Genomic DNA, 16,885 nt, shown 5'->3' with positions numbered 1-16,885 from the left:
GACATCTTTGCCTCGCGCCACGGTTCCTGAAGCTCAGTTCTCCGAGCACAGCCTTTTTGATTTCTCTGATGCTCTCTTCTTTCTTTTGTTTTTAATGGATTGAGTTGCTAGTGTGCACCTGTCTGTGTTCTACGTGTTCCTGTCCTTTTGTCCTTGTCTTTTTTTTTTTTTGTGCACTTTTTTTAAGTTGGTCCACAATATTTTTTACTGTATATTGTACTCTGTTTTCATCTTTATACTTACTGCAGCCCTTGCCAAGCTGAAGTTGGCATTCACTTTCACCATCCCGATGTGAGTGTCCTGGGACGACACAGGATGACAGTCTCCTCTGCTGAAGTCCAGGCTTCATGGGAGACTGCCAAGGCTGTTTATGGTAAGGTGCTCTATATATTGGGCAATACAATAGCAACTTATTGTTGCTGGGATTGTTTTAACATAGACTGTGTTTATGGGCTGGCCTTCAGCAATTCTGATGCCACTCGCCTGGAATGAAAGCCTCTAGGGAAATTGCACATTTCATTCGTAAGCGGAATACAGAGTTGACAACAGAAGTGCATCACTACTTGCATGCAGTGTTGCTGGGTGTTGTATTTTTTTGTATTTCTTTATTTAGTGTTCCCAATAATGGCTAAAGCCTTCCCATTGGTGCGCTTGTTAGCCCCTAGTCCCACTAGAGCGACAATACAGAAACAAACGACAGCGACGAGCCTCAAACCAGAGTCTCTGTCGCGATTTCACAGGCTTGTGCATAGAATAAAAGAGGCTACACTCGGATACAAGTATTACGCACGCGAGGGTATCTTCGGCAGGCTTGCAATCACCCGGGGTCGCTTCACGAGCACCGAACGACTATAAACGCCTGCCAAAGGTATACCATCGCGAGGATACCGCATGTGTTGAAGGCTTGTCGGTGTCGTCTGTTTCTGTTTGTCGCTCTAGTGGGACTCGGGCATAAGTAACAACACACAAACACAAACGAACGGCAAGAGTGGTAAACAGTGCCTCTCACGTCCTTCGCCACCGTGCCCATTGGTTTTCAGAGAAGTTTCCAGTATTATTATCTATAATATTTTGTCATATATCGCACAAGGACACAACCAGGAGCTGTACCTAAAATTCAACACTCACAAGACTTGCGTGAATACACCCCATAGCTGGTCGCATTTTCAGAGTCATTTTAATGTTGCGAAAATAAATAATGACATTGGCATATTTGTCGTGCCAAATGCTGTCACACCTGTTCCGAACTCTGGTCTCCACGTACTGCGGACTTTTTGCATGGATTCTTGTACATCTCTGCCTCACTTATGCCCAAAAACATTTTACTCGGTCTATCAAGCCGTGTAGTCAAGAAGCTATAATCTGTAAAACTCTTCAGAACACTCCTGAGTTGCAAAGCTTTGCAGTAGATATTTATGAAAAATATTCCGTGCTATTTCCTAACCTCGAATACTTGACTGCAGGAGCATGGTATGCATTCAACATACTCTCTTTGACAAGCTAAAGCATCATAAATGTCATGTCCACGACCCTTACTATACCTATTAAGTTTTTGGCTGACAGTGTCATAGAAGCTGCGTATGGGTTGGACCAAACTGCAATCAGCCTTGTGTTATGTGGCACTGCTCTCCATGTATACACGGGCAGGAGTGCAGCCGCATTGCTCCAAGCTGGTGGGTGGTTGGTTGACCCCACTCCCACTCTCACCTTTTATTGTAGCATTACACACATCATGTGGCAGTCCTGCACATTGTTCTGACTCATGTCATATATTTTTTTATATTTTTCACAAGTGGCAGCAGCACCAGCTCCTGTGATGCAGAGCATGTGCAACACAGGTGCAGCCTTCGGTGGTGCAGCTGCAATACCTGCAACCTTAGATGGAGCAGCTGGTACAGTCGGACCTGCATCCGCTGAGGCAGCTGCTAAAGAGCCCGCTGAGGTGGAGCCATATCAGCTGCTAAACTTCCTAGAATGTGAAATGGTAAGTTGATTTGGTAAGTTTTTGCTTTATAAGAGATACCTCTGGATAGAAGGCATTTCTATGCTTGCACAATGTCTTCAAGATGAAAAGGCCTTGACAATTTGTCATTGACCATCTAGATCTCGATAAATGTTGCTCAAATAAGATCTCTCTTTCAGCACCATCGCCACAAATTATTGTTTTTTGGTGTTGCATCACTTCAGCAGTGGTGTAAGACCCAAGTTTTAGTGTCTTGAAAAACATATCTAAGGCGACATCTCTTTGTAGAAAGTTTAAACCTGCATCTCTAACATTCTGCTCAACATTTTGAGTGCATTAGGCGGAAGGACTTGGAGCATCGTATTCCCCATTAATTACCTTTGGCCCATACAAAAAACCCTTTTCAGAAGTGTGTGCATATCCAAGGCCGCCATTTCTTAAACGCGGATTCCGAGTACTCGTTGGAAACAAGCGCCGTGTCAGTGATTGGCGTGGATAGACGTGAGTGCCACGGTCAGCATTTCACGTGGTCTTCGATCCAATCACAGCTTTCATGTCCAACAAATGGCGACTGTCAATGTTGCTTGCTTAGGTTTTGAAAATGGTCTATTCTTCCTATGTTCACCAGGTACATGGGAATGAAACTCAGCACTCTTGGAGCATAAAGTGGCTTCTTTTCTTTTAAAGCGTCAGTTTTATAGTCCCAGCCACGCTCGAGGTTGCATGATAACCCCGCACACAGGTAAAAAAGTGGCGCGCCTTGCACCGGCAACTTAAATCAGTGGGCGCATCTTCTCATGTTCTCTGTCCATTACGCCGACCGAAAAGTTCGGGGGAAGGCGCGGGGGGGGGGGGGGGGGGGATTCATGAAACACCATCTAAGGAGGCAAAGGGGGCTGGAAAGGGAAGAGCGAAATCACAAGGCCAGCCAGTGATCGCACTGTCAGGTTTTTTTGAGCCGGCCAAATAATCTTCGCCAGCAGCCGACACTACAAGAGGGCTTGCCACCCAGTACCCCTTGCAGTTGACAGCGGCAGAATCAGAGAACGTAATAAAAGAACTTGATAGCTCGAGCACCGTAGTAGTGTTGTATGGGAGCTTCGCAGGATTTTTGAAAATGATTCAACTAAAAAAGGAGTTAAACTAACGAAACTTGCTTTAATCAATATGCACGAAGCAGCATTTCATGAAAGGAGGATCTCACCACCGAATACACCGGTTTCGCTTCCTATTCTAATTTTTTATAGATGCATTTCTACGACGGTTGATGTCAAGGTGACGTGGAAAGCCTGGGGTGACAACATAGTGAACCAGGACATAAGGTCAAGCGTTGCTGTGAAGAACCTGGCCATTGCTCTGTGGGGGTCCAGTGTCCTGCAGAGGACTGTGGCCGAAATGGCGTCGAATGTCAGTCTTAACAAGGACAGCAGGCTGCCTCTGACACCCAAGAAAGCGGCATTCCTAAGAGGCGAGTGCAAATTATCTCACGTAAGCGTAACCTAAGCAGTTATTTGAAAAATCTTCTCAATCAAGGCAGTATCTTGGGAGCTAGTTGGTATTATACTGGGAGTTCACAATGTTTCGGTGATCTTTGGATGGACCGCATAAAACTGATAGGATTGAGCACACAGCTGTGACATAATGGTGGAAGCTTTCAGTAAAATTATAGGAAGATTAGGTAACCTCGGTAAACACAAAAGCTATATTTTTTTTATTTTTTGCGTGCCAACACCAGATTTATATTTTTTCTTTTGTGCCACTGGCCTTTATTTCGGCTATATGAAGTAAGCAATGCGTAGGGCATTTCCTTTTTATTACAATCATTTGCAGTTGCAGTACATGCTATAGTGACCCTGAATAAACTGATGTCTTCACAAAAAAAAAGAAAAAAAAAAACCTCTGCGAAATTTTCTTTTCGTGGAGAGAATTGTTGCAATTTGCAACAATTCTCTTCTTCTTTTTGACGCAAGGGGGTTTATGTCCTTATCTTTGAAATATTAAAACCACCGCTTTCAGGCATTCTCTTGTAATATATCAGCGAAATATGCCCATTTATCTGGTCACTTCAATGTGCCCATGGAACATTGTTAACTCCCAGTAGGTATTGTTTAAAATTACAGTAGCTCAAAGTACTTGTCATGCAGTGGCAAATAAAAGCAGGGTTGTAATATGTGATGTATATTAGTACTCTCAATGACTGGTAGGATGTTTGTACACTCTTATGTCACATTCAATTGGGGCGCACCACACCGCACCGCACTGCACCGACGGACGCGTCGCGTTCATATGGTCGTGTCGGTGCGGCTGCACTACGTTCATTTGGGACTTGGTGCGGCGCACGACACCGGCGCGTTGCTGCACCAGCTGCACCGTCGGAAGGAGACTGTGCAGCTTCGCGCACTGCGGGCCGGCGCGGCCTTGAGCTACCGCTCTCCGCCTCCTTCGGCCCCTTCTTTCCTTCGCTTAGTCTTCCTTGTCTCGGTAAACATGGCGGCTCGGGAGACCCTCGCTAGATGGCGCGCGCCGCCGCCCCACTCGCGGCGGATTTCGTTCAGTGGTCCACCCGTTTATGTTTTGCCCTTGAATTGACCGCGCCAAGCGCGTTGCACGGCGGAATGCTTCGCGTTCACTTGGTAGTGCGTCATACGCTGCACCCGCGCGGTGGCGCGGCCTTGGGGGCAGCACTTTCTCGGTGCTGCGTGCGCCCCAATTGAATGTGACATTAATCACTTTCTCTAAACTGAATTCTGCATCAGCATTGTACTTCTTTTTTAATGGTCTTATCTTGGCTTGCTCAAACATTAGATAGGAGAGGGGCACCATATGTTGTGTCTCAAACATTCGGCCTGCTTGGCGTTTGCTAGCGGCCCGTGCAGTCAGGCGTAAGTGTAAAAAAATTACATTAAGGGTATAACCAGCACTTTTTTCTAGGGTTTTTGATGGTGGAAAACGGTGACATTGTGACGGTATCTTTCATAAGCCCAATACTTGTCAAAACCAGGAACTGGACATAAAAAGCTTTCAAATGGCGATGATTACGAATTGCTATAGAGTCAAACCCACTTATGTCGAACTCGCAAAAGACTGTCTACCAGTTCGATATAGCGGGTAATTCTACATGAAAGTTTGAATGAATCTGACAACAAACAAACACGACATATTTAGAAAAGTTGTTTACTCTCGAAGGAGCGTCTGTACGTCATAAGGGACACTCCACATGGCTATTCAGTGGCCGCTTCTTCGTTTTTCAAGATCTCACCGGATCATCCTCTCCCCACTTCCGGGGGGCCGACGCGGTTGCCCCCCCCCCCCCCCCTCCCTCCCTCCCTCCCTCACTCCCGCCCAAAAAAGGCAAGCTTTTTCTGCAAGCTGGCTTTCCCCGAATGCGTCCCCGTGCTGGGGGAAAGCCAGCTTGCAAAGCTAAACGGCGCTCTTGGCAGTTCTATCTATCGGAAGACGCTGCAATTTTCCTTCGACGTAACCGCATTTTTCGCTATGCATTTTTATAGCAGCTACTAGTCTGTTCACAAAGTTTGATACAAAGTTCGATATAATCGGGTTCAGCATCATACAGAATGTGCCATTTTAGTTTGAACGTAATTTAAAAAAAGAGGGCGAGAGATTTGTGGGGCTCGGCGGACATAGATAAGGGGATAACCGTCACAATATGTTGACTAATTAACCAAGATTTGTCAATTAACTTTTTAATTGATTTTATAGGGCATGTTGCAATCGCATTCTTCAAGAGCGTCATTATTAAAGGCTATTCCAAATGAAACTGTTCATGAAAGTGATGTGGCATGTGATTTTAATGAACATTAGTTCAAGCCTTACGTCTACAAATTGTGCTCCTTTAAATATTTTGTCATTGCATATTTTTCAGAATGCCTAATGATGGAGCTCCGTGGCCAAAAGTACCATGCAGATGTCATTGCTGTAATGTCGAGGACAGCAAAAGTAAACCACATACTGGGAGAAAAAATGAACGACCGGCGAAAGCAAGAGAAATGAAGAGCCAATCGGTAAATAAAAATAGAACCAGCCGGTTCTTGGCAATGGTCTGCAGTGAAATACGGTGTCAAGCATGCATTCCCCCACAGGTTCCCACAGAGATTGCCCACAGAGCATGGGGTTATGAAACCCTATGGGTTACCCACACGGCTCCCACGGGACTTTGGTCCTACACAGCTCCTATAGGATCTCTGCAGGACCCACACAGCTCCCGTAGACCCACACAGACTGTGCGGGGACCCATGGGGACCTATACGCCCACACACTCTATGGGGACCCGCACACCCAAACAAACTGTGCGGGGACCCATAGGGACCCGAACACCCACACAATTTCTGTGGGACCCACACGGTTTCATAACCCCATGGCTCTGCGGGTTTTTGGAGCGGGGGAACTACAAGCGTCAAGGCAGCTCTCCGATGCAGCTCACAACAAAAGTGAGCCTTCGGTCATTTGAACGAAGCGGCACCACGATTGCACACTGCCAAGCACGACTCATGCAATTTCCGTCGCTAAACTGTGTATCCAAATATATTGCACACGCTTCACAGCAGATCTTGAAGGTTCCGATGGTCATCGTGAGCACAGAAACGTTGTCTTAAGATGTATCCTAGCGGTGTCCGAATGAATCCGAGGTCCGAGCAACGTAGGGCAGATTGTCTCTTCCGTGGCAATGTACCCGTCGGTCAGCAGCGAAATGCACACCGTTCCTCCGTATTTTCACGTTATACCTACGTCAGACACCACGCTGAACTCTGAAGTCGCTTTCGACCGGCCTCATATGACGGCTTCCGCGTCTGAAATAAGCTCGCCGAGACGAACAACCAACAAAGAATCCGACAAGCTCCGGCCCAGCTGGGGCTAGCCGCTGCATGGGCGCTGCCATATTTACTGTGACGTCACGTATTTGGTTTGATCATGTGACGAGTTGTTAAATTTGCGTACAATGGCAGCCGCCTTATGGGGGTCACTTTCGAGTGCAGACCGGAACCCCGGTTTATCGCTCTAAGCCCGTCTACCTCGTTGCACAGAAGAGAGGCGCTCAAAAACTGTTCTTATCTGTTGCCTGGGCGCCAGCAGATAGAGGCAGAGTTCTAGCGCCGCCAGCGTCAACGCCTCCACGGGCAAAGAAGGACCGTTTTCAAAAGGCGGTCGTTTTGCGCTGACTTGTGCGCAAACTTTGTGATTACAATAAAAACCTCGAAATTATGCATTTCTACCGCAGGTAATGTGCATCCAGCCGTACACTAGTTCTGCCGCTTCTGTCCACGGGGCGGGCTGATAATGTAGTGAGTACAACCGAGCGCACGCGCCGCGAATACGCGCTAGGCGTTCTAGGAGGCTTGTCAAACCGACTTTGATCTAGTTACGTTGGCTAACTAAAGCTCGGAAAGTCAGTAGCGTTTGCGAAGAACGTGAATTCCAGTGACGGAGTTTCCGATTAGGCTTTTCGTAAATGTAGTTGCCGGAAGCCCAAGGGCCTCACACTCTAAAAAAAGAAGGGTGTAGTCTTACACCTATTTGCCCCCTATAATGCACCCCAAGTCTTAAGTTCCACGTACAGAGCTCAGCTGTCGAACTGACAGCACCAAGTTTATCGACGGGCTTGATAATGGTGTGATGAAACTTATTAAACTGCTAAGCTATGCGTATCAAAAACTACGGAAAGACAGGTTTTGCAATAGGGCCAAAAAAACGATTTTTTTTGTATTTAGTAACACGTACATCAGCTATCTTAATAATTTGTACCACTCGGCTATCAAGCCGTTCAAGAAATCGGTACCTTCAATTCGACGGTAGTGCGCGGTACGTCGAACTGAAGTCTTGGAATGAATTATATGGGACAAGGGTTGTAAGTACTGCACCCCATATTTTTGAGAGTGCGCGTCGTCGCGAATGCGCAAATTACATTCGGCGTTGAAAGGTGACAGCGGCATGGCGCAATAACGGAGTGTTCGATCCTTAATACTCGGCATCACCAAGTGTCCAGGGATACACGAAAGGTCACGAAGACACATTGTTATAGATCCAGGTGTGATTTTCAACCATAGTTTTGTTTTAAAGTATGTTATGGTCCGTTGGTGAAAACATGTGATGATCAGCCAATTGAATGTCTAGTAGATGAGGTTTACGATCTAACTAAAAGAGAAGGGGCCGAAAAACGAACTTTGCTTGATCGAAAATACATTTACTACGCGGACATGTGCTCTGAACTAAATGTCTGTGAGAAATAACCTTTATAAAGCCGCGAATGCGGTGGGCACAGCAGCCACGCTGGGAGCAAGTCGACTGAAATGCCTCTCTTGTTTTTCATCGAGCAGGTATTGCTGACGCACGCATTTGGCTTGAGCTCGTCAGCAATCTCCGGCCAAGCAAACACCGGGACTTCAACAATCTTCGTCACGAGCCACGGCAGGCAAGGATTCCCGTCATGGCCTACCGTTGAACGTAACCAATGGAAAAATCGGGAGCTTGGAACCATGGGATTCCCCAGCCGCGGCATAAACCTGGATCCAGCAACGCCGCCCTTCAGTGGGCACAGCATCCACGCTGAGAGCAAGTTGACTGAAATGCCGCTCTTGTTTTTCAACGAGCAGGTATTGCTGACGCACGCATTTGGCTTGAGCTCGTCAGCAATCTCCGGCCAAGCAAACACCGGGACTTCAACAATCTTCGTCACGAGCCACGGCAGGCAAGGATTCCCGTCATGGCCTACCGTTGAACGTAACCATTGGAAAGATCGGGAGCTTGGAACCATGGGATTCCCCAGCCGCGGCATAAACCTGGATCCAGCAACGCCGCCCTTCAGTGGGCACAGCATCTACGCTGGGAGCAAGTTGACTGAAATGCCTGTCTTGTTTTTCATCGAGCAGGTATTGCTGACGCACGCATTTGGTTTGAGCTCGTCAGCAATCTCCGGCCAAGCAAACACCGGGACTTCAACAATCTTCGTCACGAGCCACGGCAGGCAAGGATTCCCGTCATGGCCTACCGTTGAACGTAACCAATGGAAAGATCGGGAGCTTGGAACCATGGAATTCCCCAGCCGCGGCATCAACCTGGATCCAGCAACGCCGCCCTTCAGTGGGCACAACAGCCAGGCTGAGAGCAAGTTGACTGAAATGCCGCTCTTGTTTTTCATCAAGCAGTTTAGTAGCCGACAATATGGTAGCTGCAATAAAAGCGACAACAGGCTTCTATTCTTGCTGCTGTGCCCCAAAGTGTCTTGTTGTGTTTTGTACTATTTTCAAAAATGGATGTTGCTAATACTTTCGGGGGATGTGGAGACGAACTTCTGCCCCGATCTCAAAAAAAATTATGAAAGAACTACTCCAAAGCCAAAAGCAAATGAACGATGACGTGAAAGACATTAAGGCTAACCAAACGAAACTCCAGGCAAGTTTTGATGGAATGAACAAAAGAATCGATGATACAGAAACCAAATTGGGTAAGGTACAAAAAAACGAAGAAAACATTGGGAACTTGATTACTACGGTAAAGCAACTACAAGAAACTGTGAAACTTCAGCAAAAAGCACTGGTGAATACGGAGGATAAGTCTAGGAAAAATAACTTGATTGTGTTTGGGATTCCTGAGCCAGAAAAAAAAACCGGCGACGACGTTCAATCCGTGGTGCTTAAAAACCTTTTTCATGCCCACCTTGGTTTAAAAATAGAGAGAGTGGAGCGAATTGATAGGCTAGGGAAAAAAACGTGAAAAACACACCCGACCAATAATAATGAACTTTCGGGACTACAACGAAAAAATACGGGTATTTCAGAACTGCAAGAAATGAAAAGGCACCAGCATCTCTGTTCAAAACGATTACTCGCAAGCGACGTCAAGTAGACGCAAAATGCATTGGGAAAGCACGAGCACGGAAAGAAACAACGGTTCCCGAGTTAAACTTTTCGAAGACAAAATTCAAATCGATAACGACTTTTTCGTATGGGATGACAACAACACCAGCCGAACAAAGCTGAGAGATAAGGTACGAAGCCCAAATCAATGACAATCGCGGGATACAAAAGCAAGACCGCTCAGACTTATCGATGTGAACGCTAGAAGTCTCGTGAATAAAGTTACCGAGTTAGAACACATACTAATGCTATATAATCCGCATATTGTCGTTGTCACAAAAACGTGGCTCAACGCAGACATAAAAGACGAGAAAATACTACCACCTGCTTACAAGGTGGTACGAAAAGACCGCCCAACTCGGGATGGCGGTGTTGCTGTAATTCTCAAAAAATCAATCGTGCGCCTTGTGATGGATGATTTTCCAGATACCGATAGTGTATGGTGCAAAATAACTTTGTGTGGCAAAAAGTATGCAATAGGAGCTGTCTACAGACCTCCTGATTCCCCACTGTCCACGATAGAAATAATTTACGATTGCAAAATTGCTAACTTCATTAACGAAGATAACATTATTCTTGCTGGTGATTTCAATCTGCCCAAAATAGATTGGAGCAACCTTGAGGTTGGCAACGCAGACGTCAAATCACCTGATTTGCTTCTTGGTATGATGTTTAACCTGAACCTAACGCAAGTCGTAAATGAGGCTACCCGAGTGGAAAAAAACTGCAAGCTCCGTACTGGACTTAATATTTGTCGGTACAAATATGAGTGACCATGTTGTGTCTTTGCACGAGGGTATTTCAGACCATAAATTAGCCCTGATGACATCCAATGTTGAATCATCATTAGAGGCTTTTAAGCGTCCGGTAGTTTATGTGCATGCCTAACAACGCCGACGAAGTCGATATCTTGGATTATCTAGAATCATCGTTATCTGGATTCGATGACGCAAAGAAAGCAGATGAGCTATGGTGCCGTTTCAAAGACATTATCAAGCACTGCTTAGAACGATTTGTTCCTAAAAGGAAAAAACGTGTTTATAGGCAACGTCCGTGGATTACAAGTGACATTATTCAATTACAGCGTAGAATAAAAAGAAGGCAAAAGCAAAAATTTACAAACCAAGGTGACGCTTCTTGCCCTTCAGATGAATTGAACTGCAAATTAAATCAGTCTAAAAAGCATTATTTTCCTTCCGTTTTACCACAGTTTCTGAGGACGGCACCACAGAAATTCTGGCAATACCTTGCACCTTCAAAAGAGAAAATAGAGTATATTACGGAAAATGGTAAAAACATTTTAGACCCGAATACTATAGCCAGACGGTTCAACGAATATTTTGGCTCTGTATTTGTTGAAGCAAATATCACCGCGGATTTGAGCACGGGAGGTACCGACTCGCTTCGATCTATGCCGGACATCACTATCACCGAACAAGGAGTATTTTCACCATTACTAAATATTGATTCCAAAAAGTCACCTAGACCAGTTAATATCCCTAATGAATTTTTAAAACGATATCCAGAGTGGATTTCTAAATACTTGACAATTATATTTCGGGTCTCTTTAGAGCAGCATAGCGTTCCCAGGGATTGGTTGCGTTCCAGGGTTGTTCCAGGTCACAAATCGGGAGATAAGCATAATGTAACGAACTACAGACCTATTTCATTAACATGCACTTCCTGTAAGCTTTTTGAGCACATAATTTCCAGAAGCCTTTACGACTATTTTGACAGTTCAAAAGTTTTTTTATAAAAACCAATATGGATTTCGACGAGGGTTGTCCACAGCAACGCGGTTGCTTGAAACGTTTCATAATTTTTTGTGCTCGTCAAACGAAAAAGGACAAATAGACGCTATTTGTCTAGACTTTTCAAAAGCATTCGAGCGGGTATCTCATGAAGGACTTATAAGAAAACTAACTAGTTACAGATTTAATGATCACGTCACTCAGTGGATTAGCGTGTACCTTAGAAATAGGAGACAGTTTGTAGTTATTGATGGTGTTGCGTCGTTTGTCTGTAGGGTGTCGTCGGGAGTCCCCCAAGGGTCAGTTCTGAGACCAGTGTTATTTTATGCTACGTCAACGATTTGGCGGAAACAGTAAGCTCCAATATTACACTTAGGTTATTCGCAGACGACTGCTTGCTCTACACTAAAGTTCATAGCCTTGTAGACCAAGAAAACTTAAACTTGTCGCTCGCCTCAGTAGATAATTGGTGTCAAAAATGGGGAATGAAGCTGAACCCGGAAAAGACTGCATTTCTCAGAATAACGAGCAAAAAAAAAAAGCATTCTTACTTACAATTATAAAATAGGAGATGTGTCTTTAACAGTAGCTGATCATTTAAAGTACTTAGGGGTGACGATAGCCTCAAATTTAAGATGAAAACTGTACGTGGATAATTTGTATTGTAAGGCTATAAAAAAGTTGTGGTTCTTGAACCGCAATCTAAGGCATGCTCCGTTTAATGTAAAATTATCCGCATACACAACCCTGGTATGGCCAACTTGGAATACGCCTGTGCTGTGTGGGATCCATATAGGAACAACCAAATTGATAAGTTAGAAAAAATACAAAGATTGGCAGCCCGCTTTATCTGTTCGAGGTATGGTCAAACTGACTCGGTGGCTTCAATGCTCGAAGAACTAAACGTCCCTTTGTTGTCAAGTCGCAGAGAGATTGCAAGACTTAAACTTCTTTTTAAGCTCTCAAAACGAGCTAAACATCGACACCTCCCGTTACTTGCTACCACGCTCGACTCGGCCATTGCGGGGTGTGCATAACAAGGCATTTGAAATACAACGGGTAAACAATGACATTTTTAAATATTCGTTTTTTGTTAGAACTATTAAACAATGGAACGATCTACCAGAAGATACTGTAAATATAAAAAAATATTGTTGCCTTTGAGGAAACGCTGGAGAAGCGAAGCTGTTTGGTGCTCTGAGTGTGTCTTTTAGTTACATTTCAAACATTTTCAGAAAGTGTGTCAAAACTTTTGTGCTTGTATCCACGTGCTTGTACTGTATACTTTCTTAAACATTGTGAAATGTATTGGTATGTCATTTTTTACACTCCTGTAACCGCCCTGAAAAAAGGGGGAAGAGTATTAATAAATAATTAAATAAATAAATAAATAAAAAATACGAGGCTTACCGCGTTCTCGTCCCGACAAGGCTTGCGGCATACTCCTTGTCCCGACAAGGAATATGACACAATGTCGTACAACGCCGTCATGGCCAGCATTGATGATAGGAGCCTAGTGTAGATCGCACCGCAACAGACACCGTTATAGTTGCACGTTGTGAAGTCCCGAAAGTTACGTTTGGATTAAAGGCAATTTCTCCTCCGTTTCTTTTTGCGGTTTCATTTCTCAACATTCAATAATTTCTAAAACTAAATATTAACATGCCATAAAAAAAAATAAAAAAAATGGCTTTCAGGTTTCGACGGGTATTTGCGAGGTATCCTGAGACTTCGGGTGTTTCTTTTTTTTCTAAATGATGATTGGCGCAAAATAAATCTCATAATTGTATATAATGCAATCTTTGTCTACTGCCGGTACATGCGTGTAATTAGAAATTCGTACTAACCATTACGCCAACAGACCACCAAACCATAAGCCTGCCAGATGTCCCAAAATACAACAGGCCATCAGACCATCAAGCCATTACACCAGCAAACCATCTTTCTACCAAACCATCAGACTATCAACGCCCCGAAATACGACAGACCCTCAGTCTGATGGACCATCAGAAAATTTTCTGGTAGTCCTTTTTAGTAGGGAGTGAAACAACGCGTGAATTATTTTGTTTAAACTTCTTTGGTTCCTAAGCTGCTCACTTGCATATACGTATACTTCCATCCACTAAAAACAGACAGTCTTAGCTTTTATTGCGAACTAATCCCGGGCGTGAAACAGCTGGTATACATATATACGCACTGAAAGCGATCGATATTGAAGACTTAATCCTTGTGGGAAAGTTGTGTTCCTGGATGCCCAACCAAGAGAGGAACAACATGGAGCCCGAATATCAAAATCATGAAACTAAATTTATTGCTAGGTGGCCAAAATAATTATTATGCCATTCGAAAGCTTGGTGTGCACCTATACATGGCCGGCTTTGGCTCTCAAAAGTCGTCGCCACTTGTGGCGGACTCGTTTTGAACTCGGGTCAGCGCCACCTTGAATCACTGGCGTCTTGCACCAGTATTGCTTGTAAAGTCTTATACTTGGTGTTTCCGCCATGAAATAATTTTTGACCTGGAATAAATGATTTGAGATTGAGATTCTACGAATTGCATATCGTTTAGTGGCCCAAAACGAAAGACGGTAGAAAGTCAAAAGCCAGCTTTTCAGAAATAACATTTTAATATATAGCCAAGTATTTTGTACCGTCTTTCTCTCCAAAACTTTCCGCGTCTTCACTATTATATATTCTAGGTACTCAAAGCAAGCAACCTGACCCCAGCTTACGCATTCGACACGAGCACTGCGTCGCTTGGACTATGCGCTCGTCAACAATCAATCGGTCGACGAATAATTGGATTCGCGTTCGTGGCTAGTGAGTGCCGGACGTCACTTATGCTCACTTGCGAAGGCCAAGTTTCATGGTGTGCTTAAAAGAGTTGACGTACACTTCGCGCTTTCCACTTTTCCCCACTTTCTCATTTCCCATATTCTCTCCACCTTTCAATTTGCCCCAACACGGCTCCCCTCGCAGTTTAGGAGAGGAGAGCGCTAACAGGATTATCTTCCCTGCATAGGACCGAGGTTGTACGTCGGCCTTTAAAAGGCGCGGTGCAGACTTGGAGTCATCGCATTTTGTGAAATACTACGTTACGACCACGTGATTTTTCATTTCGCTGTTGAGTTGAAGAGTAAAGCTAAGGAGGAAGAAGATGAAAAATCATTTAAGCTTAATGAATTTGTTTACAAAATGCCGTAAAAACTACACTAATGTGGTTTAGGCAGGTGAGTTATACCCCAGGGGGATATACTATAGTGGTCTAATCATAACGACCAGTCGGCTTATTAACTAAAGCATGTGAATGTTTAGGTATTGAAAGTACACCTATAGTTCTAATTAAACGCTTCCTGAGCGTCATCGAAAACCACTAAATCTGCAGATATTTGAGACACTTGGAGCACGTGGGAAGCACGGTGTAACACTAAAGTTAACCCTCATGCATTAGAATCACCAGTGCGATAACGTGTCCATGCGTTCTTCCTCTCATTTATCATGCGTGTGTTTTAACTTCAGCCTAGGGCCTGTTGCACGAGTGGTAACTTTAGCGCTCTACTGTGCTTCCCACACTCTCGAAGTATCTTTAGAAAATTACCGATGTAGTGGTTTGCCATAATGTTCAGCAATTTTCTAATTGGAACCATCCCTACCGAAAAACCCAGTATGTGTTTCTCTATCTGGATCATGGACTTGGAAATCTATCTGGTTCTATTTGGATTTCAAGTCTTCAAACATGTTTTTTTTGCCTGAAATCTGGATTTCAGGTTTCAAGTAACGATTCCAGTTATATTTGCAGTTTCATTATCCAGACAGTAAAAAGTTATACTGTTTTTTTTTTTTTGGGGGCAGGAATGTGTCTTATTTCCCTTAATTTAAAGTTAATTATCACATTTTAGTAAATTATTTGATTATTGTGACGCTTAGTCCCCTGTCTTGTGGCCACCGGAAGCATAACTCAACTGCACAAACCGGATAAGTTTAGCTTCCGCGGATATCTTTAAACGCATCTGTATAGCTTATAAAGAACACACTGTATAGGTAAGTAAAGCCGTTCATTGTTCAAAACACACCATCCGCAGGGAGCCGTGCTGGGTTCATTCTTTTTTGTAATTCACATAAATGACCAGCCAGATCTGCTGAATTCTACTATTAGATAATACGCGGATGACTGAGTGATTTATGAAAAAATGTGTAACCGACTGTACCCTGCTGCAAAATGACTTGCCACACATTCAAGGATGGTGTCGAGAATGGCAAATGAAGACCAATGTAGACAAAATTACATTTCTTAACTTCAATACAAAGTAAGAATTACTCAGATTCACTATTCACTTTCTACCATACTAATTGAAGCCTTAACATTCTACAACTCTCTTGGCACCAACTTTAATCACAACTTGTCACGGGAGCCTCATATAAACTACATGTATGCGAAAGCAAACAGAAGTTTCGAAGTTTTAAAGCGCCATCTTATTAAGGCCACGCAAGAAACAAAAAGCGTCGCATATAATTCTCTCGTCCGTCTTCAACTCGAGTATGCATGCATTGTCTGGAACCCCTATTAATTGTATATAGAAGAAAATCTGGAAGTTGTACATAACCGGGCTACACGCTTCATTCTCCGAAATTATCAGCATACATGTGTTACCACAATGGAAGCAAAATTAAGCCTCTTTTTTTAAAGCACAAGAGAAAAGGAACAGGTCTTACCAACCTCCACAGAATGTATTATAATTTTTTTTAAATAAATAAATACTTAAACCTCAGCTGACTACGTCTAGGACTAAGCTATTCGTATTAGTGTCGCTTACAATTGACTATTACTGATTGTAAAAAACCTCCCGGAACCTACTGTAAGCATTCCAGAATCCAATAACTTCGGATCTGCCATTTCCGCTCTCGTCACCATCTAGAGTCCTGTTTGTACGTGCTCTGAAACCGACACAAACATGTAATACTTCTTTGTTTGTTGTGCCGCTTTGAATGCTATAATTTTACCCCCCCCCCCCCCCTTTTTTATGTAAAGCCCTCTGTGTGCATTTAAGGGTAAAAAAAATAAATGAAATGAAATGAATCTGAAATTTCCACATTCTCTAAATAATCCTTCCGCTACTCTTGAAAATCTTCCTCTCTATTTATATATATACTTTTTTTCATTCTACGTTTGATTGCAGCCAAAGCTTCGCGGGGCCTGGGACCAACCGAAAGCCGTCATTAGTTAACATGAACATGTATGTCCACCAAACAGATTGTAGCCAAAGCCTAGGGGATGGTTCAAAACATCGAAAATGTCTTCCC

General features: G+C 43.9%; 1 protein-coding gene across 1 annotated transcript; it reads left to right on the top strand.

The window, feature by feature from the left end:
* The first annotated feature begins 322 nt into the window (after positions 1 to 322).
* On the top strand, positions 323 to 6,034 carry LOC121836175. Its single transcript, XM_042290996.1, has 4 exons — positions 323 to 373; positions 1,794 to 1,984; positions 3,239 to 3,431; positions 5,847 to 6,034. The coding sequence occupies exons 2-4, from the start codon at positions 1,817 to 1,819 to the stop codon at positions 5,972 to 5,974; spliced, it is 489 nt and encodes a 162-aa protein (XP_042146930.1). The 5' UTR covers positions 323 to 373; positions 1,794 to 1,816; the 3' UTR covers positions 5,975 to 6,034.
* Positions 6,035 to 16,885: the final 10,851 nt, after the last annotated feature.

Source organism: Ixodes scapularis, unplaced genomic scaffold, assembly GCF_016920785.2.
Source record: "Ixodes scapularis isolate PalLabHiFi unplaced genomic scaffold, ASM1692078v2 PGA_scaffold1__304_contigs__length_218370807, whole genome shotgun sequence".
In the NCBI taxonomy this organism is placed as follows: Eukaryota; Metazoa; Arthropoda; class Arachnida; order Ixodida; family Ixodidae; genus Ixodes; species Ixodes scapularis.
Note: the sequence above shows the minus strand (reverse complement) of the source record. Positions and strands in the feature narration are given on the sequence as shown.

What these genes read in the sequence shown, in the direction of transcription:
- LOC121836175 (XM_042290996.1), top strand. Translation starts at nt 1,817, where the DNA reads ATGCAGAGCATGTGCAACACAGGTGCAGCCTTCGGTGGTGCAGCTGCA. An exon ending in ACTTCCTAGAATGTGAAATG is followed by an intron (nt 1,985 to 3,238) that starts GTAAGTTGATTT and finishes GTTGATGTCAAG; the next exon opens with GTGACGTGGAAAGCCTGGGG. An exon ending in GAAAGCGGCATTCCTAAGAG is followed by an intron (nt 3,432 to 5,846) that starts GCGAGTGCAAAT and finishes CATATTTTTCAG; the next exon opens with AATGCCTAATGATGGAGCTC.